Genomic DNA, 26933 nt, shown 5'->3' on the forward strand with positions numbered 1-26933 from the left:
TTGATCCTTTGTCTTGCAAACCCGCAGGACGAAAAGGTCGCATGTGAGCCGAGAAAACAGGACCATGCTTGCGGCGAGGCTCTCTGCCCTTAAAAACCTGCGGAAGCAAGGTGCTCTTGCCTCCCGTGAGCCCCTTAATTATCTCTTCCATGGAGGCTCCAAAAAACGGTCGCCTACGAAGGGGAGATCCATCAGAACCTTTTTGGAGGCTTGGTCCGCAGACCAACATTTCAACCAGATCATGCCATGTAAAGTCACCACTGTCACCGACGCTCTGCAGGCCAACGGCATCCAAGGATGTCTCACAAATTTATTGCAACCCCTGTATCAACTAGTCCACCAACACTGCCATTTCATGAGGGTGCTGACCTTCCTTCAAATCCTGGTGTAGAAGTTTTGCCCAGTCAGGGTCTGAGAGACCAAGGTTATGACAAAAAAAACAGTCTTGGGATAGAAACCGCCATGATGAAAAGATGGCGGACCAAGGTTTCAACCTTTCTAGCCGCTGGATCTTTAAAGGACGGAGTGTCCTCTACAGATCGTAACGTAACTTTATTCAGTCTAGAAACCTGGGAGTCCACCACTGGTGGTACCGTCAGTTTCTCCAAAAGAAACTCTTCAAAGGGATACCTTCTGGTAAAACACTAGGTACCTCAGCCATGCGTATAGGAGATCCCCACTGACTAGGGATAATCTCATCAAAATAGGCGGGAAAGGAGGAACACCTTAGTCACCCTGGATGCCAAATTGCACCGGAGTAGCCGACGCAGGCCTTTTTTGCAAGACCAGGTCCACTTTAGCCACTAATGACTGTAGGACCATCGTCACAGCTGAGTGAGACCCAGAGAATCTCCCCCCGCCCCCTCTGAGAGTGGGTCCAGGGGTCAGATGTGTTCTGCTGGCTCCATGCACCCTGGTGCCACAGTGCCCCCCCCAAAAAAAAAAAAAATAAATAAAAAAACACAGGGAAGAAAAAAACACCTATGTATATATGCAAGTATATATCTATAAGTTGTAGGCACCCCACAATACTGACACCCGTGGGACTACAAGTCCCAGCGCTACTCCCTGCGAAAGAACAGGGTGGGAGATACCCCCAAGGCTCCCCACCACCACATCTCAGAGGAAATGGAGGAGAAAGAGCGCCAGCTGCAGCACGCCGATCTCAGGAAATAGAAAGCGGCCGTGCCAACACTAGAGGTTGCTGCCCCCTCGTCGCTCAATGCGGCTACAGGAAAATGGCAGCCGCTGCTGTCCAAGCAGCCACCTAGAACATGGCCGCCGATTCCGGGAACATGGCAGCCGAGCGGCCGCACACGATCCCACTGCCAAAATGTCAGCGCCGCCCGCAGCGCGTGAAGCAGCCTGGCATCACACTCCGGTATCCGGCCGCTCACCGCGGTTGACAGGATTATCAAGGTTCCCACACACCTCGGTCCTGCACTATCACTGAAGTGAAAACACAGAAAAAAAAACACAAGCCAACCACCCCTACAGAGGGAACCCCAAGCCAACCACCCACCATCCTGGGGAACAACCCCTACAGAGAGAGAGCGAGCGAGATCCAGCAGACACCCCAGAATCCTGAGGAAGTGGGGGGCACAACTTCACTCCGAGCAGGACACCCCCCCCCCCCCCCATCTCAGCACAGGGGATGCTGCGACTTTGGCCGTGACCAGGTCGTGTGCATCCATGCGAGGTGTCCCACTCGCGGGCGAGTCCCTTCCGTGGGACCCTGTTGCGGTCGACCTAGTGCAGAGCCAAGGCCTGCACACACTTGCTGGGCAGACTGGGACGACCGTAAGGATCTACGATATCCAGTGTATCACTCAGTCCGGCGGCAGTTGATTGCAGTTCTCACAGGAACAACTTGATTGCAGAAAAATAAAAAAAATTAAATTAAAAAAATTCCAGTTTAAAAAAAAAAAGGAAAAAAGTGCCAGGACTCGTCCTAGCACATAGCTGTAGCGCTCACTGGCTGGGCTGGGGCGACCACTGAATCTAGATTATCCAGCCCGGCAGTTGATTGAAGATCTCCAGAGAAAAAAAATAAAAAAAAAAAAAGAAGATGTAAGGAAGGAGAAAGCTGTTTGAACCAGAGATCCCAGCCGGGAGACAAGGCCTTACTCCTGACTAGACAGATCAAAACTGATCATCTAGAGCAAAGAGGGAGGGTTATATACCAGCTGACATTGGCTCATGGGTTTAGCCAGGTGTTTTTTTTGTTCTGCCGAGTCCTACTCCTGGAGGAGGCAATATAACCCACTAGTTATAATTTACGGAGCGCTATATCCGTTGATCAACAAAAGAAAAAAAATAAATAAATAATAAGTTTTCCAATGAGATCAGCAATTCATTTTTTGGAGAACTCACCGCCTTGCCAACATCTTCTGCAGAGAAGTGCTGTTTTGAAATCACCCAAAGTGCTCTTGTGCATGTGTTTTTATCAACTGCTTTTACAGCAATACTGTTAAGTGACGACAGTAACTCTTGTACCTCCGTTGCTAAAAGAAAAACATGCATAAATGGGGTAAGGTATGTATCATTTAAGTGTGCACAGAAAATACAGGCCTCTCCTTTCAAAAGGAATGTGTGAACTAACAAATGTTTATGAGTCAGCTGAACACACCAAGGTTTCAGGGATGTCCAGACTCCAGAACCACACATTTTATCATCAATCTAATGGAATTTCTAAGAATATACAATGGCAAATAAAAGACCTGGAATAAATGCAAATACTCGTCACCTTTACAGTCATCTCAATCATTGGCGTAGCATGGAAAGAAGCTTAAACGTACTCCAACTCCAGTCCCCTAATTCTAGTTATTGAAATTCCCAGTTAAACTGCAGTCATTGACTATACACCATGTAATAAGCAACTTAGAAGCTCAGTATCTAAATATAACTAAAGCAAGCACACTTACTGTACGTAAACAGGTTTTTAAATGCACAGTACACCAGGAGTCAAAGGTTTTTGACAGCATGAGCGTAAAACACTGCTAACAAATAGAAACATGAAACCGCTTCCTATTTAAATTTCAAACACAGATATACCTGTATGGTAATGTGTCTGATGTTTACATAGGCGGCTACATTTTTTACTGTTTGGGGAGTTGTACACTTATGGTGGTATCTGATGAAGGCCAATTAGGGCCACAACCTATTCTACTCAAGTTTATAATGATTAAATCACTAGAGTCTGAAAAATTCTCTTCCATTTAGTTTGCTTATTGCTGATGGAAGTACGGTATGTATAGATGTATATTGGAGAACTTGCAACCTTTTCAACGAAGTGCAGCCAAAACTTGTTTTTACCAGTTTTGCACAGGAGGCGACAGAGTCGGTCAGGTTTTTATTGCAGTTCGTGTCTCCTTTGGGGAAATTTTCCCTTGTTGGGGCAGGAAGTGATGGGAATTTTTTTTTCTCTCTAGGAACACGCATTACATTAGGAAGATTTTAGTGTGTGTGTGTGTGTGTGTGTGTGTGTGTGTGTGTGTGTGTGTGTGTCCTTATTTGGGTTTTTCTTGACTTTGATCCCTGTGGAGATTTCACCTCTTTTCCTATCCCTGGCCAAGAAATGAGGGGTTGGCACTTGGAGAGTAATGCTGGCCATACACTAGCTGAAATATCGGACAAACTAATTTTTGAAAAATGAAAACTCAGCTGTGAGAGCAGACGATCGTGCCATCATGTAATGACCGAATTTTGAAAGATAAATCGTTCAATGGACATAAATTAACTCAGTTTGTCACATATACCTAGTGCAAACAGGTCGGCCGAGAAACACATTAACCTTTCAATTTATCGTTCGGCCGGCAGATTTTCAAAACTGTTCCTTCGATTTTTCGGCTCTGAAAAGTTGAACACGATTTTCTATTTGTACCCATTAACTGGACGAAAAACGGTCGATCGCACCAAATGACAGATTTTCAAGCGATTTTTCGGCAGGTGTATGGCCAGCATAAGACAGTAATAACCCCAAAGAGTTGAGAAGCCTTCCTTATTTTGGTAAAAAAAAAAAAAAAAAACCACAACAACACACACACACACACACACAAAATCTTCCTAAACCTTCCCTCAGAGGAAAAAACGATCATTACCAGTAACTAATACCTGATAAGCTGGATGTTATGTTACTGTAAAATACACAAAATCCCATTGCTTGAAGTGCTGCATTACTGAGGTCTGAATTCTGGTGAGAAATGTGCGTCTGAAAAATAAAATGTCATGTTAAAAAGGCATGTGAAAATAAAACAGAATAGAATCCTGGAAAACTAAAAAAGTTATGTATTCACTGCATTCAATATCAAAATGCAATATCGATAGGAGTGAAGCTCCTCCAATTTAAAGGGCAACTCCACTTTTGTTGAGAAAAGAAACAATCCCCTCTGGGTGATCTATGTACATTCAACAATTTATCCAACTTTGTTGTAGATTCCTACCCGATTCTGCTCTGAAGAAAAAGCTGTTGTGTCGTGTTTTTGATAAGGAATGGGAGGGACTTTTTCATTATTGACAAGCTGATGCACTTGTATGGCTCCATTGAGAAAAGTGGGGAGGTCTGCATTCCTTTAAAATTAACCCCTTAGGAGCATCTCGCTAAGAAAAAAAGATTTACATTTTTTGTTGCAGGGGTGCCTAAAATCTGACTTGTATATAGTGCAGATTTCTTGGAAAATAAGTCAGCCAATCACAATGGAAATTACATTTCTGGGGTCATGCCATACACCGTGTAGGGAATGCTTCCAGGTTGCCATATTGAATTTAAACTTGAGTTACCTTTTAAAGTTAAACTGTAATGCAGCAGTGACGCTACATGCCTATAGCAGCATCTGTTTACATGACAAAGTACAGTAAAGAGTCACTACCAATAAAAACTATTTTTGGGAGGCAGAAGTTTAGTCACTGCAGTTAAATAAAAAAAATAAATAAATAAATCTGACAACAGAATTCAGTGATGTATGTCACCCCGACAACAGGCTCTTTGCACGGCTAAGCTCTCTCTGCACTCCATTCCCTTCCCATCAGAGCAGATCACACTCAGACAGTGTTTGTTTACATGAACACGGACACTCCCATGAGAAATGTCTACTATGTAGAAATGTTGCATTGTGTGTTGGGAAACAGTTTCCCACTTTAATTACAGGGCTTTCATAACGTAAGTTGAAGAACTAGATTCAGTTCAGGCAGTAGAAAACTGTTCAGAAATGTAGAAGTCTTTTTTGCAATGATTGTTTTTGCTGCTGAATAGGCTTTACATTGAGACTGCTAGACCTAAAATGGAACTACACTGCATCTGAGCACCAAAAAGTTAAAAACACCAATTCATTTTTAATATTCAAAGCAAAACTTCCCCAACCATCCATGTCTCCTTGCTTTATTTTGCTGAGAAAGCACTTTGAAAAACACCCCCTAGCATTTCTGGCCGTGGCCATCTTGAGAAAGGACAGATGATTCACATAGCATTAACTTTCTGGAATCCGCCTGCCCTTAGCTCAGATATACAGGAGGATGTAATTGGCTAAGAAAGGCCCTCCTCCCCTCCTGAAGACTCCTGGGATAAATTACTTTACTTGCTTAGGCCGGAAACCAGAAGGTAACCAAAGAAACAAAGTGCTTGAGAAGTAAATGATATACTTTTCTATAAAATGTACATGAAGATTAAAAACAGTCAATGTTGTTTTAGAGACAGAAGTTCTGCTTTATATGTACTTTAAATGAATAGCCAAAAATTAAACCTATGACTACCAATCCCAGACATGATCCTTGTTTTTGCATGAGACATTTTCTGCAAAATGCATGGGTGTCAACTGTAGGCAAATTTAAAGCAAGCTGTAGGTTTCAGTGAACTTTAAATAAGTCATATGGACCAGGGTGGTCCAAACAAACTGTTTTATTCACGAACAGATGAAGCCGCTGTCAGAGCTGCATAAACTGTATGTAGCCTCAGCTACATTCAATCATAGAATACAAAGCTCCCTGTGAATGGCTGAGCAGGACTCAATTTGGTTTTGGGAGTGGGACGTGAAGCTAATGCTACACACACACTGCATCTGTTCATAGTTTGGTCCAAATTAACTATTTAAAGTTTACTAAAACTCGGAGATTGGCTTTAAATACACTTTACATAGTTTGTTTGGGCCAACCTCGGATTGGCTGAGTCAAAGGTTGGAACATGAGCCCATCTCTGACACAGCCAAACCAGAGGAAGCTTTGTATTCATTGCCGATCAGATAGACTAAGGTGTTCTGGGTATGAGACAGGAAGTCTCGGTTCGAACCCAGAACAGAGTGCAATATGCTGTATGCAGCCTCAGGTATATACAGTTCATACAGCATTTCCAGTGGCCTCACATGTTAGTGAGGGACATAGAACAAAAACTATCTTGGCCCAAACAAACTATGTAAAGTGTACCCAAAATTGGGAGTTCAGTTTTAATCACTCATCCCCAATAATCAAACTTTTCTTATGTCAAGTTAAATCATACACACGGGTAAGACTTTTTTCTTCTTACCTTAAAAACTTTAAAGAGGCGGGAGAACTGCTTTCCAACCAAGACATTGAAAACTTTCCCATCTTCTCCACTAAGGCGGCTACAAAGAGGACAAATGTCAAATTATCATACACAAAACTGGTATACATCACCCTAAATATTTTATTGTGGAATATGATGTTCTATTTGGTGCAACATTACCATTAAAAAGGTTTAGAGATCAATATGGAAGATTAAAACACCATGGGGTTGATTTACTTGAAGTGCATGCAACCTACCAACTTCTATTTGAGCACCTATGGTCTTTAAAATTACCATTGAAAGTTCTGCTTGATAAGTGCAAAAAATACCTGTTGATTTTGTTAAATGATAATTTCCTGTGCACACTGCTGACTGTTATTTGCTTTGTTCTCAGCTATCTCTAAGGATTACAGGACCACTCCTCTGGTATGGACTATAAAAGGACAGTTCAGCAATGTCTGGTTTCTGCTGATACAAAAGGAAACCTGCACATTGTCATCCTGGCACAGGAGTTGACTTACTGGGGAACAGGTTAAAAAAAACGAATGCAGTCACCATAGGACTTGAAGGCTGCATTATATTACATTTTTTAGACCCTAGGAACACTTTAGGCACCTTTCACACTTGCCCTGCGAATGTTAAGTCACATGACAAGTCGTAACCCATGATTTCCAATGAATACCGTTCATATATGTGCAACTTCAAGTCGCAGCACCTTCAAAGTAATCCCTACATGACTCTGGTCTGACTTAAAGGTCCATATACCTCAAGATTACACAGGCCTTGCTTCAAGTCGTGCGTCTTTCACACAAATGTGAAAGGGGTCTTAATCACTTTTACATTTAAAAAATCTTTTTTTCTCTTTTCAAGAAAATTTGTTAGAACCCCCCCCCCCAAACTTTTTTAAATCAGAGGCCCTAGAGAATAAAATGGTGGGTTTTTGCAATTTTTTTTTGTGTCTCACATGGTATTTTGCAGCGGTTTTTAAATGCAATTATTATTTTTTTTTTTTTTTAATACAAGTATATTTTTTCCCAAACAATTGCAAAAATACCAGGCAAAAAAAACAAATGACTTACCGGTAAACTTGTTTTCCAGGAGTCTTTCAGGACAGCACCTGAGAGTGGCTCCTCCCACTTGCCAACAAGAAACACCACTTCCACCAAACTTTAAAAAGGAGGCTTCTCCCCACAGCTCATCAGTTGTAGTAGAATACCTCCAGCCCAGGCTGAATACAAACATTTTTTTGGTTCATAACAGCAAAAAACAACAAACACAAGGGTGGGTTGCCGCTGTCCTGAAAGACTCCTGGAAAACAAGTTACCAGTAAGTCCAACTTGGATTTTCCCCTAACGTCTTTCAGGACAGCACCTAAGAGGAGGATAAATGAGACTTACCAACATGGGAGGGACAACAGCCTGAAGGACCTTTCTACCGAATGCCTGATCCCAACAGAAGGACTAGTCTGTAATGACGGACAAACGTTAAATAACTTGACCACGTAGCCTCCTTAAAAAATTTGATTTGGGGTGGCACCAGCTTTTTTGCCCATGTTGTGGCAAGAGCTCTAGTAGAGTATGCTCGGATACCCAGCGGGGGAAGACACCTAAATAGCCGATTTAAGCCCCCAGCAATTGACCCTCTAGATGCCTTGTGGCCCTTTTTGTTGCTCAAAAAAAAAAAAAAAAAAAACAGAGTCCGAAGACCTAAAGTCCCTTATTACCTCCAGGTAACGTAATAGAATTCTTCTTACATCTAGATAGTGAAACAGTCTGATTGCCTGAGGGGTAAGAACAAAAAGTTGGCAGTATATTATCCTGAGACCCAATTTGAACTGACACTACCTTTGGCAAAAACCTTGGATCCGTTTTAAGTAGAATCCTATCTGGGTAAATGGACAAGAAAGTTTTCTTAACTGATTGCGCATGCAGTTTACCGATTCTTCTGGCGGATGTAAATCGCAACTAAATACCGTCTTGAGGGTAGGATTCCTCAAAGAAACTGACTCTAAAAAGGTGAAGTCTCCTTTGTGAAGGCTTGTAGAACACTTAGGAAAATGTTTAGCAGGAGCTGGACTGGAAATCTTGCAACCAAGGCTTCTGAATAAATTGGTCTCTCCAGTAATACTCCTAAGGCAGCCACTTGCACCAACTGCCAGACCTTTGTCTGTACCATTCTGTAAGGGTTCCAACACTAACACAATATCTTCCAAGGTTCCATCTGTCAAATGACACCAGGCATTGTAGACTTAACAAATCTTAGCCTACATAGCTTCAGTAAAGCCCCGTACACACATACCGATTGTCGGCCGTAAATATTCGGCCGACGACCGATTGTAGGCTTGTTAGTATGATGCTTCCGACAGCCGACAGCGCATTTTCGGCCGAACAGAATCTGTTGTGCAGACTTTCAAATTTTTGTTGTCCGTCACCAGAACGGCCGATTGTTCGCCAGTCAGTACAGATTTCGGCCGACAGACAGCAGATTAGCAAGACTGGGCATGCTCAGAAAAGAAAAATGACAAGGAAAGTTAACCATCACATGACATCACTTCTGCAGTCGGCTGTTGGCCGACAAAATTCGTGTGCAGTCTTTTGCAGTTTTCAACAGACACGACAGCCCTGGACAAAAGACGGCCGATCGTTCGGCCGACGATCAGTACGTGTGTACGGGGCTTTACTTTCTTCCTATTAGAAGTGGTTACTAGAGGTTCTGACAATCCCGTACTCTTTAAAGAGGCCGTAAACCCAAAATTTTTTTATTTTTTTTTCACCCTGAAAGAGAAAGACATAATGAGCTAGTATGCATCGCATACTAGCTCATTATTAAATACTTACCTTAGAACGAGCCCCCGCCGTGCCACCCGCTTACCTCTATGATGGGCGACATGTCCAGTCGCCCTTCTTGCGGCATCCGGCCATCTGATTGGCCGGAGCCACGGAGACATCACTCCCATGCACGCGCGCGGGAGCCGACGGTCACGGCATGGGGCTCTGAAGGAACAGCGGTCGTTCCTTCAGAGCGCATGCGCCAGAGAAGTCACTGGCTGCATGTAAGGTAAATATCTCCTAAACGGTACATGTTTAGGAGATATTTACAGTACCTAGAGGTAAGCCTCATCATAGGCTTACCTATAGGTACAACTTGCAGAGGAGGGTTTACTTCCTCTTTAATAGCTGCTCCTCAGATACCAGGCAGGGAGGCTTAGCCTGGCTACATCTGGGTGACATATTGGGCCTTAAAGTAGTAAATCCTGTTCGAGAGGAAGCCGCCAGTATAGTTTGACTGCCATTTGTAGAATTGTGGAGAACCAGGCTCTTTGGCCAGAATGGAGTAATCAGAATTACTGAAACTTTTTGTATCTTCCTCAATACCAAACAGAATTAGCTGAAAAAGGGGGAAAAGCATATCCCAGGTGAAAGTTCCAAGGATGCGCTAAAGCATCTATCCTCAGGAGAACTGTCGTTTCAGTGAAGAGAAAATAATTGAGGGAGCTGTGTGTTCTCTTGATGCAAACAGGTCCACCTGTGGATGCCCCCAATTATCGGTGATCAATGCAGATTTCTGGATTCAAGCTTCACTCTGCTTCCTAAATTTGCCACACCGTTTAACGTGCCTTTGAGAAGGGCCACTGATAAGGAAAGTAAGTGACTTTCTGCCCAGGATTTTTGACAGCAACTGAAGGGTCTTGCTTTTCGTGCCCCAGTTTGTTCAAGCAAGCCAAAGCCGTGGTGCTGTCTGATAAAATCTGCAAATATGCACCTGGAGGTTTGGAAAGAAGGCAGCCAGTGCCAAGGTGATCCCCTTTACTCTCTCCAGTTTGAAGACTTCATTTCCTCAGCTCTGGACCAAACTCCTTGTGCCAGATTTTGATCCCAGTGTGCCCCTCCCATCCCTACACGCTGGCATCTGTTGTCACTCTCCTTTTGATCAGTAAGGACCATAGTAAGCCTTTTGACAAGATCAAGTGATTCCTCTACCACCAAAGGGTCCTCTTGACTTGCTTCTTTGGTTTCTGGATCGTGATCCCATACCTCAGTAGGAAACTCTAGAGTGGCCTAAAACAAAGCCTTGCCCATTGCATGGCTGGCGTAGTTGAAGTTAAGGTCCCCAGGGCTGACAACCTTTCTGACCGACATCTCCTGATTTGTTTGTAGCATAGCTATATTCTAGACTTTGTTTTTCTTCTCTCCTGGAAGGAAGTGTCTTTGCTCTACTGAATTTATCTGGTAACCCAGAAACTGTACTGAATTTTGACTTTTAAAGGTTCACAATCCAACTCATGGTTTCCAAGAGACTGCAGGCCTTGCCCAGATCCTCCAGCAATCTTTCCCCAGAAGGTGTAAAGAAGAGGAGGTCACCCAGATACAGGATTACTGAGACTCCTTGAAGGTGGAGAGGAGCAAGGGCTTTTGGCATTACCTTTGTAAAAATCTGTGGGGCGGACGAAATGCCTAAAGGGAGGGCTTTGAATTCGTAGATGCAGGACTTCCTTCCCCACATCCACCGCCAACCTCAGGAATTTTTGGGACTGAGGGGCTATAGGAATATGTAGGTAAGCATCTCTTAAGTTGATCAATGCCATTAAGCATCGTTTGGTCAACAGATTCCTGACAGTGAAGATAAGAGTCAATACGAAATCTTCTGTACAGGAATGGCCTGTTCAGCGGCTTTAAGTTGAGGATGAGATGAAACTACGAAAAGATATGGGAATAGAATCCCTGATGAAGTTCCTGTGGCAATACCCAACTCAACCTCGTCGCATCAGGTCCTTTAACAGGTCCTTCATAGCCAGGGCTTTTGTTGTGTCTTTTGGAAGGTTTGCGACAAAATATCTCTTTCTGGAAATTCTTTCGAAAATTCTGTTTTGGGACCAATGGGACAGCATGGCTAGAATATATTGATTTTCTATCACACTTGCCCAGCGGGGGAGGAATTTTTGAAGTCTTCCTCTCACTGGTAAGGAGTCATCATTGCGTTTTGTTGGCTGACACAGGAGGATGGAAAAAGATGCTTCCTCTGCCTTTAGCCCTCTGCGCTGACTAATTCCTTCTTTTCCGCTGGGGCTTGCTATCTTGTTCCTGGGCCCTCCGAGGTGGAAAAAGCCATCTAGCTGGTTGTTTTTTCTTAACAGGAAATTATCTCTGTCTGCTGTTCTGTCTAGAACCTATTCTAAATCAGGACCGAATAGTAGATCCCCCTCAAATGGAAAGCTTGTTTTTGGACGGCGCATCCCTTGGCAGGTCTAACCACAGAGCTCTTCTAGTCGAGTTAGCCAGGGCTGCAAATCTTGCGGTCATGCTTACGGATTCTGCTGATGCATCCGCAATGTAAGCTATAGCAGTTGACAGTCGAAAAAGAATCAAGGATCTCTTGCTTGGGTGAATCTGCGATAATATGGGCCTTGAGTCAATTTATCCAGTACTCCAGATTTCAAGATATGCAAGTAGTCACCATAGCTGGTTTAAGGTTGCCCGTGATGGATTGCCAAGGTTTTTTAAGTTGTTGATCCATGCTTTGGTCTATGGGATCTTTCAGTATTTCCATGTCCTCAAATGCCAGGTCAGTTGATCTGGAAACTTGGGAAAAAGCTGCATCGAGCTTAGGTACTTTTTTCCAAAGTGCCTCTGGGTCTTCATCAAAAAGAAAATGCTGTCACAAGGAAAGTAAACACCCTTGTGACAGGCAGGTGACTGGTACTCGGAATGAAGAGATTTGGTTCTGGGTAAACCAGAAGTAATTGCAGGTCATCGCTTCCGGGTTACCTTAGCGGAAAGCCGATCAAAGCCGATCCTGGCTTTGTTCAGTCAGCTGGTCGCTCGGGTCTCCTGGTGGGACAGGAGAGCCCAAGCAAGCAGCGGAAGGCAGCTTGTAAAAGCAATCAAACATCTAGTTAGCCACCTATTGCTTTTAAAAAAGCAGACCACTGGCCGCAAATAAAAAAAATAAATAAAAAATGTACTAGGGTGATGCCTGCAAATTTTGCAATGAATGCAAAATCCCAATAAAACTGCTTGAACTCCAGCGACACGGGGTACGTCCCTGGTCAGCAAGCGGTTAAGAGGCTGTCCATCTAGCTAAGTGGGTATTCATAGTGAAAACGGCTCTCCTTGTGCACTAACATATATTTGGTTAGCTCAACAGTCTCAATTCCTTAGTATATCAAGCCCTGCATCCGATGCAATAATTTGCACCGCAGAAATCTGGAAAGTTTCTAGTTCCAAAATTAAATTTGACTCACTTAGCAATCGAGAGATAAGCATCTGTCTGTTCTGTATGTGAGGTAGATGTATCCTCCAAGGTTTCTAGTAAAGGCAAAAGTTGAGCGTTTTCTGGATTTTCAGCCATATTCCCAAAAAACTGTAAAGAAATGAGAAGTCATTCAAAAAAATTAGCCTAGTGATATGCTACAGTAGTTAATTTTTTGCTTGATGTAATGAAGATCGATGCAAAAACAAAAAAAAAAAAAAAGTTAGGCTGGGTACACACGAAAATCAGAAGAAACATTCTGTATAAGGCTACATTCACATGTGGGCGTAGCAGATCGAGGAAATCACCCGTGATTTGCAATGGCATCCCAAACGCTGTGATGTTGTAGCGATTTCCGCCTGCCAAATCGCATAACATTGCACAAACAAAATTGCGGGACGCATGACACCCAAAAAAGATACAAGAGCTTCTTTGGGGCGTCATGCGTCCCGCGACTTTGCGTGATGTTACCGCGATTCGGCAGGCGGAAATTGCGGCAACATCACAGCGTTTGGGGGTGCCATTGCAAATCACAGGCAACGCACAGGCATCCCGCAATTTGCAATGATTTCCGGATCGCGGGAAGAATCGTGGTGATTCTGCCCGCGATCCGCTACGCCCACATGTGAACGTAGCCTTAGGAACGATCGGTTTGTTAGTATAGTGCTAGGTGGTGCGAAATATTTATCTTTTGTGAACACAACGTCCAATTTTCTCTCGATGTGTACAGTAATCGTACAGAAATAACCAAAAAAGAAAAACACACACATGATAAGAAGCAAATAATGACATGGAAGAGGGTGGCAACAAACATAAATGGTACACAAAAAAAAGTTTGCCTTTGTCCGAGAATTTTTGAGAAGTTAAAGCGGTGTTCCGGCCTCCCTCTTCAAAAATTGAAAGCCAGCAGCTACACATACTGCAGCTGCTAACTTTTAACATTAGGACACCTACCTGTCCTGAAATCCAGCGATGTCAGCACCCCACCCGATGTTTCCATCGGTGTCAGATGCCGCCGCCACTGCCATTGTTATAAAGGGAACCAGCCCGTGAAATGGCAGGGTCCCTACTTCACATGTGTGAAGTGTGCTGCGCTCGGTTACTGGCCTGGAAGCAGAAGAGGGGGCCAAATTTCTGATGTACCTCGCGACGGAAGTGGGGTAAGGGTACCAGTCAAAAACAGGTACCTGCACCCCCTCCCCGGTGCCACATTTGGCACCTTTCGGAGGGGAGGGGGTGCAGGTACCTGTTTTTGACTGGTACCCTTACCCCACTTCCGTCGCGAGGTGGGGGGGGGGGCTACGACGACATAAGCGGAATTTCCACTTTTGAGTGGAACTCAATGCATACCTCTGTGAGAACTGTGTTTAGCTGCATGGGGATGCACAGGTTTTCCATGCATCCCTGTGTAGGCAGTTCCATCCATGGCTATTGGGATGCAGCAGCTACACAGACACTGCTCCCAGGTTGACATCCATGCAGCTGTACGGCCCCAAATGCAGACAGTGTGGGTTTGGGGACACGCACCTGCACTGATATCAGACTGGGACCTGCAGTTGCATCCGTGTAGCTGCTGCATGCAAATAATCAATGGGACAGCCTGCATGGGGATGCACAGAACAGTGTAGACAAGGCCTTATGGTGAAACTGGGACTGTTGCTGTGACGTTCAGGGACACTGACTGGCTGCACTGCTGCCATGACAGTGCATAGGGAGTCATTTACACTTGTGGTGGGAGAGAGGTAACCCCCCCGCATTTTCAGCCACATTTTTAAAGCCCTTCACCCTCTCCCCCTTTAGCTGGAAAGGCAGTAGTCAGGAATGTAAACATGCCGCGGCAGGAATAATACCCCTGAACTACTAATGACTGTCACCAGAGCAGGGCAGTGTTACTACAGTGAGATTGTACTGCTGTGGCTTATGATCAGAGATATTGGCTGATGAACTGGCCACTGATCACTAACCACAGAAGTGCAATCTCACCTTAGTGACTTTCATTTTTTGTTCCCTTACACTAACCACTCTTTTCTCTCACAACCAATTGCCGTCAGATGAAAAGTTTAAAAGGCTGCATTGTTTACAAATGTGATTGCTGTGATTGGTCACAGCAATCACATGGTACAGTGACAATTATGAGTGGTACTTTAGGAGTGGTTAAGTTCCACTTTACCCTATGTCTAAAGCCAAACCTTTTATTTTGTATTTTAGATTCAAACTGGGGAGGGTTCAAACAGTTTTTTTGCCATGTGTGTCCCATTAGGGAGATTTCCCCTCACTTTCTGTCTAGCAGACTCAACAAGAAGTGAAATCTTTCCAATGTGAAGAAATTCCCCCAGACAGATGTCACTGGAACAAGTGTCCCCATTGGAAAATTTACCCTTTATTCCTTTTCTGGAAAAAATATACCCACTTGTTTCCCAATGACATTGATAATCAGAAGAATTAGAGTGAATCTCCATAACAGGAACACATACAGCAATAAAAACCGTACATCATTGTTAGCCTGGTTGAAAAATAAAAGACAAGTCCATCCAGTTCAACCCACAGAGAGAACCTATCACTGCTCTATCCAATATAAAATATATATATATATATATAAATAAAAGGCCTTTACTTACACTTTGGCTTACAGCCAAACAACCTGCTGGCCTCTAGGAAACAGCCTAAAATTGCACCGTTTAGCAGATATGCACATTGGCCCCAGCCAATGACATCACTGGTCCATGAGCAGTACTCCCCGCTTTCACAGCACAGTGAGAGAGTGAATGCAGAGAGCATTGCACCATGATGGTGCCTCCTGTGCACATGCAGGAGTGACGTCATCACAGCCTCGCCATTCAAACAGTAAAAAAGCAGAAACTCAGAAGAGAGACTGAGTGAAGATGGCAGCCCAGGATCAGCTCAGTTGCTGGGGGGGCTCAGTTTAAAAGTCAAGTCTAACAGCAGCTGGCTGTGAGATATAAGGTCAAAGTCAGCTCCTACATCCAAGATGGCAGCACTGGGGATCAGCACCAGTGAAGACAGCACTGAACTCCTGGACTGGAAAGTGTCAGTTAAAAGTCAGCAGCTATAGTAAGGTGTCCCCCCTGTCCTGGTATTAGGTTGGTCCCCCATCCCAGTATTGGAGGTGTCTCTCCCCCCTCCTCTGTCCCGGTATTGAAGGCGTCTCTGCCCCCCCTCTCCGTCCCGGTATTGGAGGAGTCTCTCCCCCCCCTCCCGGTAGTGGAGGCTTCTCTTCCCCCCCCGTCCCGGTAGTGGAGGCTTCTGTCCCCCACCCCCCGTCCCACTATTGGAGGTGTCCACCCCTCCCCCATCCCTCTGGTATTAGAGGTGTCCACCCCCCCATGCCTCCGTCCCCCCCCTCTATCCCTCTGGTATTCTGGTATTGGGAGGTGTCCCCCCCCCCTCTATCCCTCTGGTATTGGGAGGTGTCCCCCCCCCTCTATCCCTCTGGTATTGGGAGGTGTCCCCCCCCCCTCTATCCCTCTGGTATTGGGAGGTGTCCCCCCCCCCTCTATCCCTCTGGTATTGGGAGGTGTCCCCCCCCCTCTATCCCTCTGGTATTGGGAGGTGTCCCCCCCCCTCTATCCCTCTGGTATTGGGAGGTGTCCCCCCCCCTCTATCCCTCTGGTATTGGGAGGTGTCCCCCCCCCCCTCTATCCCTCTGGTATTGGGAGGTGTCCCCCCCCCCCTCTATCCCTCTGGTATTGGGAGGTGTCCCCCCCCCTCTATCCCTCTGGTATTGGGAGGTGTCCCCCCCCCTCTATCCCTCTGGTATTGGGAGGTGTCCCCCCCCCCTCTATCCCTCTGGTATTGGAGGTGTCCCCCCCCCTATCCCTCTGGTATTGGAGGTGTCCCCCCCCTATCCCTCTGGTATTGGAGGTGTCCCCCCCCTATCCCTCTGGTATTGGAGGTGTCCCCCCCCTATCCCTCTGGTATTGGAGGTGTCCCCCCCCTATCCCTCTGGTATTGGAGGTGTCCCCCCCCTATCCCTCTGGTATTGGAGGTGTCCCCCCCCTATCCCTCTGGTATTGGAGGTGTCCCCCCCCTATCCCTCTGGTATTGGAGGTGTCCCCCCCTCTATCCCTCTGGTATTGGGAGGTGTCCCCCCCCCCTCTATCCCTCTGGTATTGGAGGTGTCCCCCCCTCTATCCCTCTGGTATTGGAGGTGTCCCCCCCTCTATCCCTCTGGTATTGGAAGTGCCCCCCCTGTCCCGGTACTTGAGGTGTCCCCTGTGCGGTGTCACTTAGGATAGCTCTGACAGGACTGAGGCCTGTAGTCCTGTATTGGTATTCCTGTCAGAGGCCTCTCAGCGGATACACAGCCCGCACACTATGGGAGGGTCAGTGGTATGGAAGGTGGGGGGGGTGTCCCTCACACACACACCGCCCGCAGGCCCCGGTGACACCTCTCTCTCACCTTCGCTCACACTCCGCCGTCCCGGGCACAGGACCTCCGCTATCCTTCTCCCGCCACCTCCTGATTTCCCCGCGCTCTGCCGACCCCGCCTCTTCCCACTACCGCCGACTCAAAAGGCACCGGATTGGACGAGAGCAGGGCGCCTGGTGAATAGAGCGCCGAGCTCATCGATGTACGGCAAGGGAAATAGTCCCCGTATTGGAAGCATGGATGAGAGGTCAGTGACAAGCCGTCAGCCGAGTGCCGAGCTGATCGATGAGAGTGACTTGTCTGCTATATACACAGGCTGTGCACAGAGGAAGAAGCTGTGTCTAGTTAGCAACCAGAGACATAGCAACACTCACACTTTTTTAACATAAGATTCAATTAGAGAATATTAGGTGAATCTTTGTTAAGGTTCCATTCACACTACAATGTGTGCGCTGAGCGCTGGAAAACACGCGTGTTGTGTCATTCCGTGCTGAATTGTAACATGACTGTGCTGCCTTGTCTGTTCACACCGGTGCGACTTGTCAAGCAATTTGACAGATCCATATCGTGTGACAAATTATACCCTATTCTCGGCAATGGAGCCGTTCATATCACAGCGATTATAGAAAAGGTTGCTGCACTACTTTTTACCAATTTCCTTGCAACTTAAAAAAAACCTTTGTTAACCACTTTACCACCGGAGGATTTTGCTGTCTTACGTCCAGGCCACTTTTTGCGATTCGGCACTGTGCGAATTTAACTGAAAATTGCGCGGTCATGCAACGCCGTACCCAAACGAAATTTACGTCCTTTTTTTCCCCACAAACAGAGCTTTCTTTTGGTGGTATTTGATCATCTCTGCGATTTTTATTTTTTGCGATATTAATAAAAAAATTTGACAATTTTGAAAAATAACAATATTTTTCTACTTTGACAGTTAAAAAATATCCAATATATTCAATTGTTGTCATATATTTAGGCCAAAATGTATTTAGCTACATGTCTTTGACAAAAAATTCTCAATGAGCGTATTTTTAACCGGAAGATTTTACCCCATTCCTGACCAGGCCATATTTTGCGATTCGGCACTGCATTATTTTAACGGACAGTTGCGCGGTCGTGCAAAGCTGTACCTAAATTAAATTGACGTCCTTTTTTCCCCACAAACAGAGCTTTCTTTTGGTGGTATTTGATCACCTGTGCGATTTTTACTTTTTGCGCTATAAACAAAAAAAGAGCGACAATTTTGAAAAAATAACAATATTTTTCACATTTTTTTTATATGAAATCCCCCCCCCCCAAAAAAAAATGTAAAAATCAAAATTTTTTAACATTTTAGGCCAATTTGTTTTCTGCTACATATGTATGGTAAAAAAAATCGCAATAAGCGTATTTTGATTGGTTTGCGCAAAAGTTATATCGCAGCTACTAACTACGGGAAATTTATGTAATTTTTATTGTTTTTTTTTTTTAACTAGTAATGGCGGCGATCTGCGATTTTTTTTTTTTTTTTTTGCGGGACTGTGACATTGCGGTGGACAGATCGGACCCTTGACTGACATTTTTGACACTTTTGGGGGTACCAGTGACATTACTACAGTAATCAGTGCTATAAATATGCACTGTTACTGTAAAAATGACACTGGCAGGGAAGGGGGTTAACTTTTATTGGTGATCAAGGGGTTAATGTATGCCTGGTGCTTACTGACGTGTGTGGGGGGAGGGGACTATGTGACACAGGCACAGATCGCAGGTTGAGCTATGCTGAATCCTGCAATCTGACCCTGCCTGTCACTTAGGAGATCCGCCCACTTTGTTTACACCAGCGGGCGGATCTCCACACTCGATCCCCGACGATCGGGGAAGAGCGGCGGTGATCACCGCCTCTCTTCCCCTGGCCCGACTCCCGCTGTGACTGAAAACAGCGGTAGCGAGCCTCCGGCGGCGCGCGCGTGCCGCCGAGAGAGGGGAATGTCTGGTGACGTAGGTCTACGTCGCCAGACGATAACGAGCCACTGTGCCGCAGTAGCAGCACAGTGAGCAGTGCTAAAGTGGTTAACTACTTGCCCACCGGAAGATTCCCCCCCCCCCCCTTCATGACCAGGCCATTTTTTGTGATTCGGCACTGCGTTAATTTAACTGACAATTGCGCGATCATGTGACACTACACGAAAAAAACTGATGTCCTTTTTTCCCACAACTAGAGCTTTCTTTTGGTGACATTTGATCAACTCTGCAGTTTTTATTTTTTTTGCACTATAAGCAAATTTAGAAAAAAAAAATAAAAATTTTACTTTCTGCTATGAAAACATAGCCAATAAATTTTTTTTTTTTTTTTTTTTATAAAAATCTAATTTCTTCATCGTTCTGCTACATATTTTTGGGGAAAAATCCCAATAAGCATATATTGATTGGTTTGCGCAAAAGTTATAGTTTCTACTAATGGGATATTTTTATTTATTTATTTTTATCAGTAATGGCGGCAAACCCGACTTATAGCGGAACTGCGATATTGTGAAATACAGTTGGGACACTTTTTGGGGACCAATGACTGTAATACAGTGATCAGTGCTAAAAATATGCACTGTCACTGTACTAATGACACTGTCTGGGAAGGGGTTAAACATCAGGGGCGATCAAAGGGTTAACTGTATGCCTAACCAGTATTTTCACACTGTGTGAGAGGTGTTTTTACTAGGGAAAGGCATTGATCCATGTCCCTGCAAATGCCCCTACTGACAGAACGGTGATCTGCCTTGTTTACATAGGCAGACCGCCGTTCTGGCTGTCAGCCTAATGATCGGCAGGTGCCGGCGGACATCGAGTCCACTGTAGAACTGCTTCTGCTGTGTCTAATCACAGTGGGAGCAGGTCGCCGGCAGCGCGCATGCGCACCCTCAGATCTCATACTAGTTAGGTGATCCGGCGCAGAGCAGCCATCCTGTCACAGTATATCTGCAGTGGACGGTCAGGAACTGGATAAATTAAGTTGCCAGCAGCAATGAAATTGGCAGTGCAAATTGCACTGATGTGCAGCTTTTTTCCAGAACTTAGGGTCTAAGATCCAAAACAGTCAGCCTAAATATTTATCGGGTTCTAGCCAGTCCCTGGAGGGGAGTGTCAGGTAGGGGACTGGAATGGAGATAAATAGCCTGAGACACTGGAGGGCAGGGTTTATTCTCCTGCAGCTTCCAGGCAGCCTATGGAATGTACAGCTGTTCCAAGGACCTCAGCAGTGCCAGTGCTGGGTGGGGGGAGAGTCTGGAAGGACCTTGCTTGGTGCTGATTGCAAAATTACACTACAAGGGATCAGGTTCTGAGAGGTGCCACTTCACTCACTGGACCATGTCTGGAGGAAGCTGGAAAGGGGCAGGACTTGGGGACTCCTGGGGACTTGTGAGTAGTGACCATCAGGCCCACATTTGTGCAACCTAAAAGTTACACGATTTGTTTTTTGCCGCAATTTTGACTGCACTTGAAGCAATGCCTGTGTAATCTTGAGGTCTATGGACCTCAAAACGCATCAAAGTCAGACCAAAGTAGTGCAGGGACTACTTTGAAGTCGTTGCGACTTGAAGTCACACAGATATGAGGGGTACTTAGTGGAAATCATGGAGTACGACTTGTCATGTGACTTTGCAGTCCCAAGTCGCAGGACAAGTCACACAAGTGTGAAAGGGGTCTTAAGCGGAACAACGTTGCATCTGAGCACAAAACCAAAAGTGCTATGTAATTAATTTTTAAAATTCAAAGCAAAATCACCCATCCATCCATATGTCCATGCTTTATTTTGCTGAGAAATCACTTAGAAAAACTCTCCCCTAGTATTTCTGGCCATGACCATCTTGAGTAAAAGCAGATGATTCATGTAGCATTTACTCCATTGAAACCATCTGCCCTTAGCTTAGGCATGCAGGCAGGAGGGTGTGCTTAGCTGAGTAAACCCCCCCCCTCCCCACCTGAAGATTCCTGGGATGTATGACATAATTTGCTTAGGCCTGGAAACTAGGCAGTAACTAAATAAATGTGAAAAACAGTTTAAAACAAGTAAATATGATCTACTTTCCTATCTATTTACTAATGCCAGCAGCATTGAGATTAAAAATAGTCAATGTTGATTGAGAGAGTGAAGTTCCACTTTAAGCTGATCCATATGATTGGGAAGTGAACTGGAAGCTTCACTGCACTGGGAGATGCCGAAAGACTCGCCCCATGGTCTTCAGCTGTGGGGCCTTAGACTGTTCAATACTTGCTACTACCTATAGAGAAGATTGTCCTCTAATTATTAAAGAGGAAGTAAACCCTCCTCTGTAACTTGTACCTATAGGTAAGCCTATGATAAGGCTTACCTATAGGTACTGTAAATATCTCCTAAACATGTTTAGGAGATATTTACCTTACATGCAGCCAGTGACGTCACTGGCGCATGCACTCTGAAGGAACGGCCGCTCGTGCCGTTCCTTCAGAGCTCCGTGCCATGACCGTCGGCTCCCGCGCGCGGGGGTGACATCACCGCGGCTCCGGCCAATCAGATGGCCGGATGCCGCGATCCCGGAAAACGGGCGACTGGACATGTCGCTGTCATGCAGGTAAGCGGATAGCACGGCGGGGGCTCGTTCTAAGGTAAGTATTTCATAATGAGCTAGTATGCAATGCATACTAGCTCATTATGTCTTTCTCTTGCAGGTTGCCATGAGTCTCCAAACTTTCGAACCAAAGGGCCAGTTTACTGCCCTATGAAATTTAGGGGGACCAGACTGTAGCCAGTGAGAGTAGAAAATGCCCTGGGATCGGTGGGGGTAAACAATGTCATAGGCTTGGTGGTGAATGGGAATAAAAAAAATTACATCATTGATGTCAGAAGGAGGAAAAGTGCCCCATCGTTGGTGTCATTGGGGGAATTAGTTCCCCATCTCTGGTGTAAGTGGTTGGATAAATACCACATTGTTGGTGTCAGTGGAGGAATAGTGCCTCATATCAGTGGAAGGAATCGTGCCCCAAGGGCCAGATAAAGGCAAGCAAAAGGCCACATCCCGCCTATGGGCTGCAGTTTGGAGACCTCTGCCCTAGACTGTTAACCAGAGGTGGTGTGAATGAACTGGTTCTTGTGGGGATGGGCAGTTAATACTAGCAGCCCATGGGGGTAGCGCTACATGTGGAGACTCGGTCCGTGATTGCCTTACAGTATATGCTGTTGACACAAAATAGACTGACAAGCAGACCATGGATCTGGTGTGTTCGGTGGACTGTCCAGTGTCTGCACATGCAGGAGAGGGTTGTGGTTATACGTTGCTGTGAACGTGAAGCTTTGCCTGAGAAAATAGAAGCCAGTGCGGTGTGCATTTTCTAGTGGACTGTAAGGAGTTCATTTCCCATGAAGTCCGAATCTGCCAATAGAGAGAGAAGTTGATGCCAAAGAGTCCTGGAAAGGGAGAATAAAGGTCAATGTGGAAAAGAAACCACGTGGAGCGGGTGCATTGACATGGCGCATTATTCCTATTGTTTCTTTGGCCAGAGTTAGGATGCTCAGACCAGTTGGCAGAGGACCAAGAATACCAGACGGATGCAGGTGTGAGGCTTGTACCCTGGGCGCAGTGTAAGCTGGTTGTTAAGGAGCAGGGCCTGGAACCTGGCCGTGATGTCCTTAACAACTGATGAGTCATCAGGTGTCAATAGGTTCTCTGCTGACAGCTGAATCTTTTTTTTTTTTTTTTTTAAACAAGGTGCCCCCCCATTGTAAATCAGACCCAAACCCCAGGCCAAAATATCAGGGAACCCAACGCCTAAATAAAAAATAACATGGGCCCCCCCCTCCCCAAAATCCATGCCAGACCCTTTTCCAGGCATGCAGCCTGACAGGTCAGGAAAGGGGGGGGGCCTCAACATGGGAACATAGGGGGGTGCTTTGGGGCAGGGGGGCTCTGCCCGAAAACCCTGGGCAGTGGTTGTCGGGGTCTGCGGGCAGGGGGCTTATTGGAATCCTAGATCCCAGCCCCCCCCTATGTGAATGGATATGGGGTACCCCATAGTACCCCTACCCATTCACCAAAAAAGTGTGCATGCTGGACCGGAGACATCACAAGGGGCGGGGCCAAAAGGTGATGTTGCCAGGTGGCCCCACCCTTACCTATATAAGAACTTTCAAAGCGTGGAAGAGGCATTATGCGGGTGTGAAAGACACGAGTCACATTCTCAATTTATTATCTGATCTCACTCCTACCGCTAACCTTTAGATGGTAACGCCAGACGTATCTTCGTTGTACACTATCATACCACACAATATTGGTTTAGATGCAGTTAGGATGTATCCTAATAGAGACTCACATATTCCAAATCGACAGATCTCCTTTATCATGGAACTGCTAGAATTCGCCACCCATCACAACTATTTTTGGTTCGATGGGAGGTTTTTCTGCCAGGTTACAGGTGTAGCCCTTGGGGGCTAAATATGCCCCATCCCTGGCCAACCTGTTTATGGCCCAGTGGGAGGAGGACGTCATCTATGCCCATCATAGACCCCAGGTGTTGCTGTGGGCTAGGTATATAGATGATGTCCTCCTCCTCTGGGATGGTCAACATCAGGATTTACTGTCTTTCATGGAAGCACTCAATTCCAACTCAAGGGGACTGCAGTCAGTCCGTTATTAATTTCCTGGATATTGTCATAACCATCAAGGACAACCAGTTTATAACTTCCACCTATTTCAAATCAACTGATAGGAATTCCTATATCCCCATTGACAGTTGTCACCATGCCCCCTGGCTACAGGCAGTACCAAAGGGGCAATATCTCCGTATTAGGAGAAACTGCTCTAGTGATCAGGATTTTTTGACTCAGGCAAAGATCTTTTTTAGTCAGCATATGAACATTAAAAATTTGATTCGCCGTCATTGGCATATTCTCAATAACGATCCAATCCTAGGTAAATCGTTGCCTGATAAGCCTAGGGTTGTTTTTAAAGGAGCCTCGTCTTTGAGGAATTGCCTGGCCCCTAATGTTCTAGAACCACCAAAGCCCAAACCCACTTTTTTGAATCAATTGACTGGCTTTTACAAATGTAGTAGGTGTCAGATCTGTTCTCTGAATTCCACTAAACAACGCAACACCAGAGCTTTTGTTTCCCACAGCACAGGGAAATCCCATGATATTAAACCCTTTATCTCATGTACCACTATGGGGGTGGTTTATTAACTCCAATGTTCCTGTGGCTACCAGTACATTGGTAAGACTAAACATCCTTTGAACGTTAGACCTAAGGAACACGTAGCCAATATCAGAAAGGGATACCCCAAACACTCTGTTTCAAAGCATTATGCATTTAGTTCACAATAGGGATCCTAGGAACACTCTCTTCTTGGGAATAGACAAGTTTACTCCCCATTGGAGGGGTGAACCTCTCATTAGAGGTCTTTCCTGACTAGAGATGTCCTGGATCTACAGATTGAAGACTTATACGCCTTTTGGGTTAAATGTAGATACAGAGGTAAACGCTTTTATTGACAATGCTTAGCTTTTATGTATTTATTCATATGTCATTTTATTCATTATTACATGTAATTTTTATATAATAATTTTATGTGGTATACCTTCTATTGTTTTTAATTCAACATTCAAATTTTATGTATTATCACTATCATATTGGGATATAATTAGATATATCTATATTAGTATAGGTTTTACGGGTTATTGTATTTATTGTCCCATATTGATATTTAGATTATTAATATGGTTATTTTGCCACTTTTGGGAATTAATTTATATTTATCACCATTATATATGAATATTCATGTTTTGTGGTTATCCTTATTTGGCTTTAAATCCATCACCAGAATATCCACAACCTATTCCACTATCGATATCCAGCCATTCATTTAATTTTTAAGGGTACTTGGTTTTACTGAATACATTTAACTAATTATTATATATTACGGTTTTATATTGACCCATTGGTTTTTCTCTTTTGGGAGAACCGTATGAGTTAATGTATTCTTTTCCAATTATATGATGGCCGATTTAGCAATTCCGGTCTATGACATACCATTGATTCTTTTTTGTTTATATTAGTATATATCAGGACTCGACAAACCCCGTGCGCCAGGTCGCATTTGCGACTAGAATTAGCGACCTGGCGCCTGGGGTGCCCTGCAGAAGGTGTCCTGTCATTTTTGCACGGACTTTTTCTGAAAATTGAGGACCCGGCTTTTCGGCCTTCTTGAGATGAGGCTTCCAATGGGGAACTGGCGCCCTCTTGTGGTGGCCGGGAGTAATTACTGTTGTAATGACTGTTTCCACTGCCTGTTTGTTCTCAATGCATTCCCATCTCCCTGTCCAGTTAGTTACCTTTGACAGGGAGTGTGTTTATTATTATTAATTTAATTTATTTTTTAAATGTAAAAAAAATAAATAATATTTTTTTCTTTTTTTTTAATTATTAAAAAAAATAAAAAAAATTATTTTTCTTTTTTTTTCCCAATTATTATTATTAAAAAATATATATATATATATATATATATATATATATATATATATATATATATATATATATCTTTTTTTTTTTCCCCTCATCGCCATGCCACAGCCGAAGGCCCCTTTCACACGGGCTGTCTGATCAGGTCCGCCTCTAAGTTTTTCAGGCAGACCTGATCGGACCCTTCATTCTCCTCTATGGAGCAGTAATCTGCCGCCATCTGATCCTGTCCGCCAAAAACAGACGGATGGTGGTTCTATTTTCTATCCATCCCGTGGATCGAATCAGATGGCATCGGATGGAAAGAGACAGACAGTCTGTTTCCATCCAATTGCGCTATAGAGGAGAGTGGGGTTCTAGTTGTATTTATGTGTAAATTTAGTATCCGTTTTATTAAATAAAGCTTGGTTGTTAGTTTAAAAAAAAAAAAAAAACTGGCTCCTAACTTTTTTAGCTGGCTCCTAGATTTCAGGAAAATTTGTCAAGCCCTGGTATATATGACAGATCGGGCAATTCTGGTCTACGCCATACTGTTTCCTGTCCCTATTACCACTTCAGAAATGGCTGACTGGGAGCTTCCGGTTATCGATTTAGCGCCTTTTTTTGTTATAAATAGGTGGCGTCAGCACGCCGCCCGTACCTTTGATAACGTCATCTCTGACGAAACGCGTCGGGTCACGGCGTGCTGACGTCACCCTCACTAGCCTCCAGGAAGTACGGGCGAGCGAAGCCGTCTGGCCGGCGGCTGTTACTCCTCTCCCTTGCCGATTGTTCATCTTCTTATTGTAAGTGTGATTCTTTTTATTTTAATAAATTTGTGCGATTTTATGCTATTGGCGCCCCTCTTTTATTCTATGGCTGGATTTTGTCCACATCATACTGAGCCTCCATTTGCTGCCATATGAGATCTGGTCTTCAATCCTCTGCACACGCCAGCCATCGTTATCTGGCTACCTTATACCATCATCTGGTAAGGTCATTTAGGATTGGTGATGATACAGCTCTAGCATGTTTGGGATCCTTTGTGGATTTTTCTGGATATACTATTATTATTTAGCCTGTCCTCTTTTGCATCTGGTAAGGAGTACCTTATTGGTCTGGTTGGTGGTGGATGTTTCACTTCTTTCACATCACATATTTTTTATATACACTTTATTTTCACTGGATTCTTTGGTGATTCACATCCCTATAAAGTGCTATTTTTCCTCTATTTTGTTTCCTATTTGTTTTTTGGTTTTACGCTATGGCCTTTCTATTTTTATTTCACATATAACCATACCATTGAGGGGATCGTTTTGGATTGTGAGATCGA

General features: G+C 44.6%; 1 protein-coding gene across 1 annotated transcript in view; it reads right to left on the reverse strand.

Moving 5' to 3' along the window:
• Window positions 1–17278, reverse strand: part of RIF1 (replication timing regulatory factor 1) — a 68748-nt gene extending 51470 nt beyond the window's left edge. The window contains exons 1-5 of the mRNA XM_082262409.1: window positions 17184–17278; window positions 12756–12874; window positions 6515–6593; window positions 4114–4210; window positions 2374–2504 (exon numbers count right to left, since the gene is read on the reverse strand). Coding sequence (XP_082118535.1) covers window positions 2374–2504; window positions 4114–4210; window positions 6515–6593; window positions 12756–12862 — 414 coding nt within the window. The 5' untranslated portion in view covers window positions 12863–12874; window positions 17184–17278. The remainder of the gene's footprint in view (window positions 1–2373; window positions 2505–4113; window positions 4211–6514; window positions 6594–12755; window positions 12875–17183) is intronic.
• Between the last annotated feature and the right edge of the window lie 9655 nt (window positions 17279–26933).

This window comes from Pelophylax lessonae (genome assembly GCF_965119305.1).
Source record: "Pelophylax lessonae genome assembly, chromosome: 6".
Taxonomy (NCBI): domain Eukaryota; kingdom Metazoa; phylum Chordata; class Amphibia; order Anura; family Ranidae; genus Pelophylax; species Pelophylax lessonae.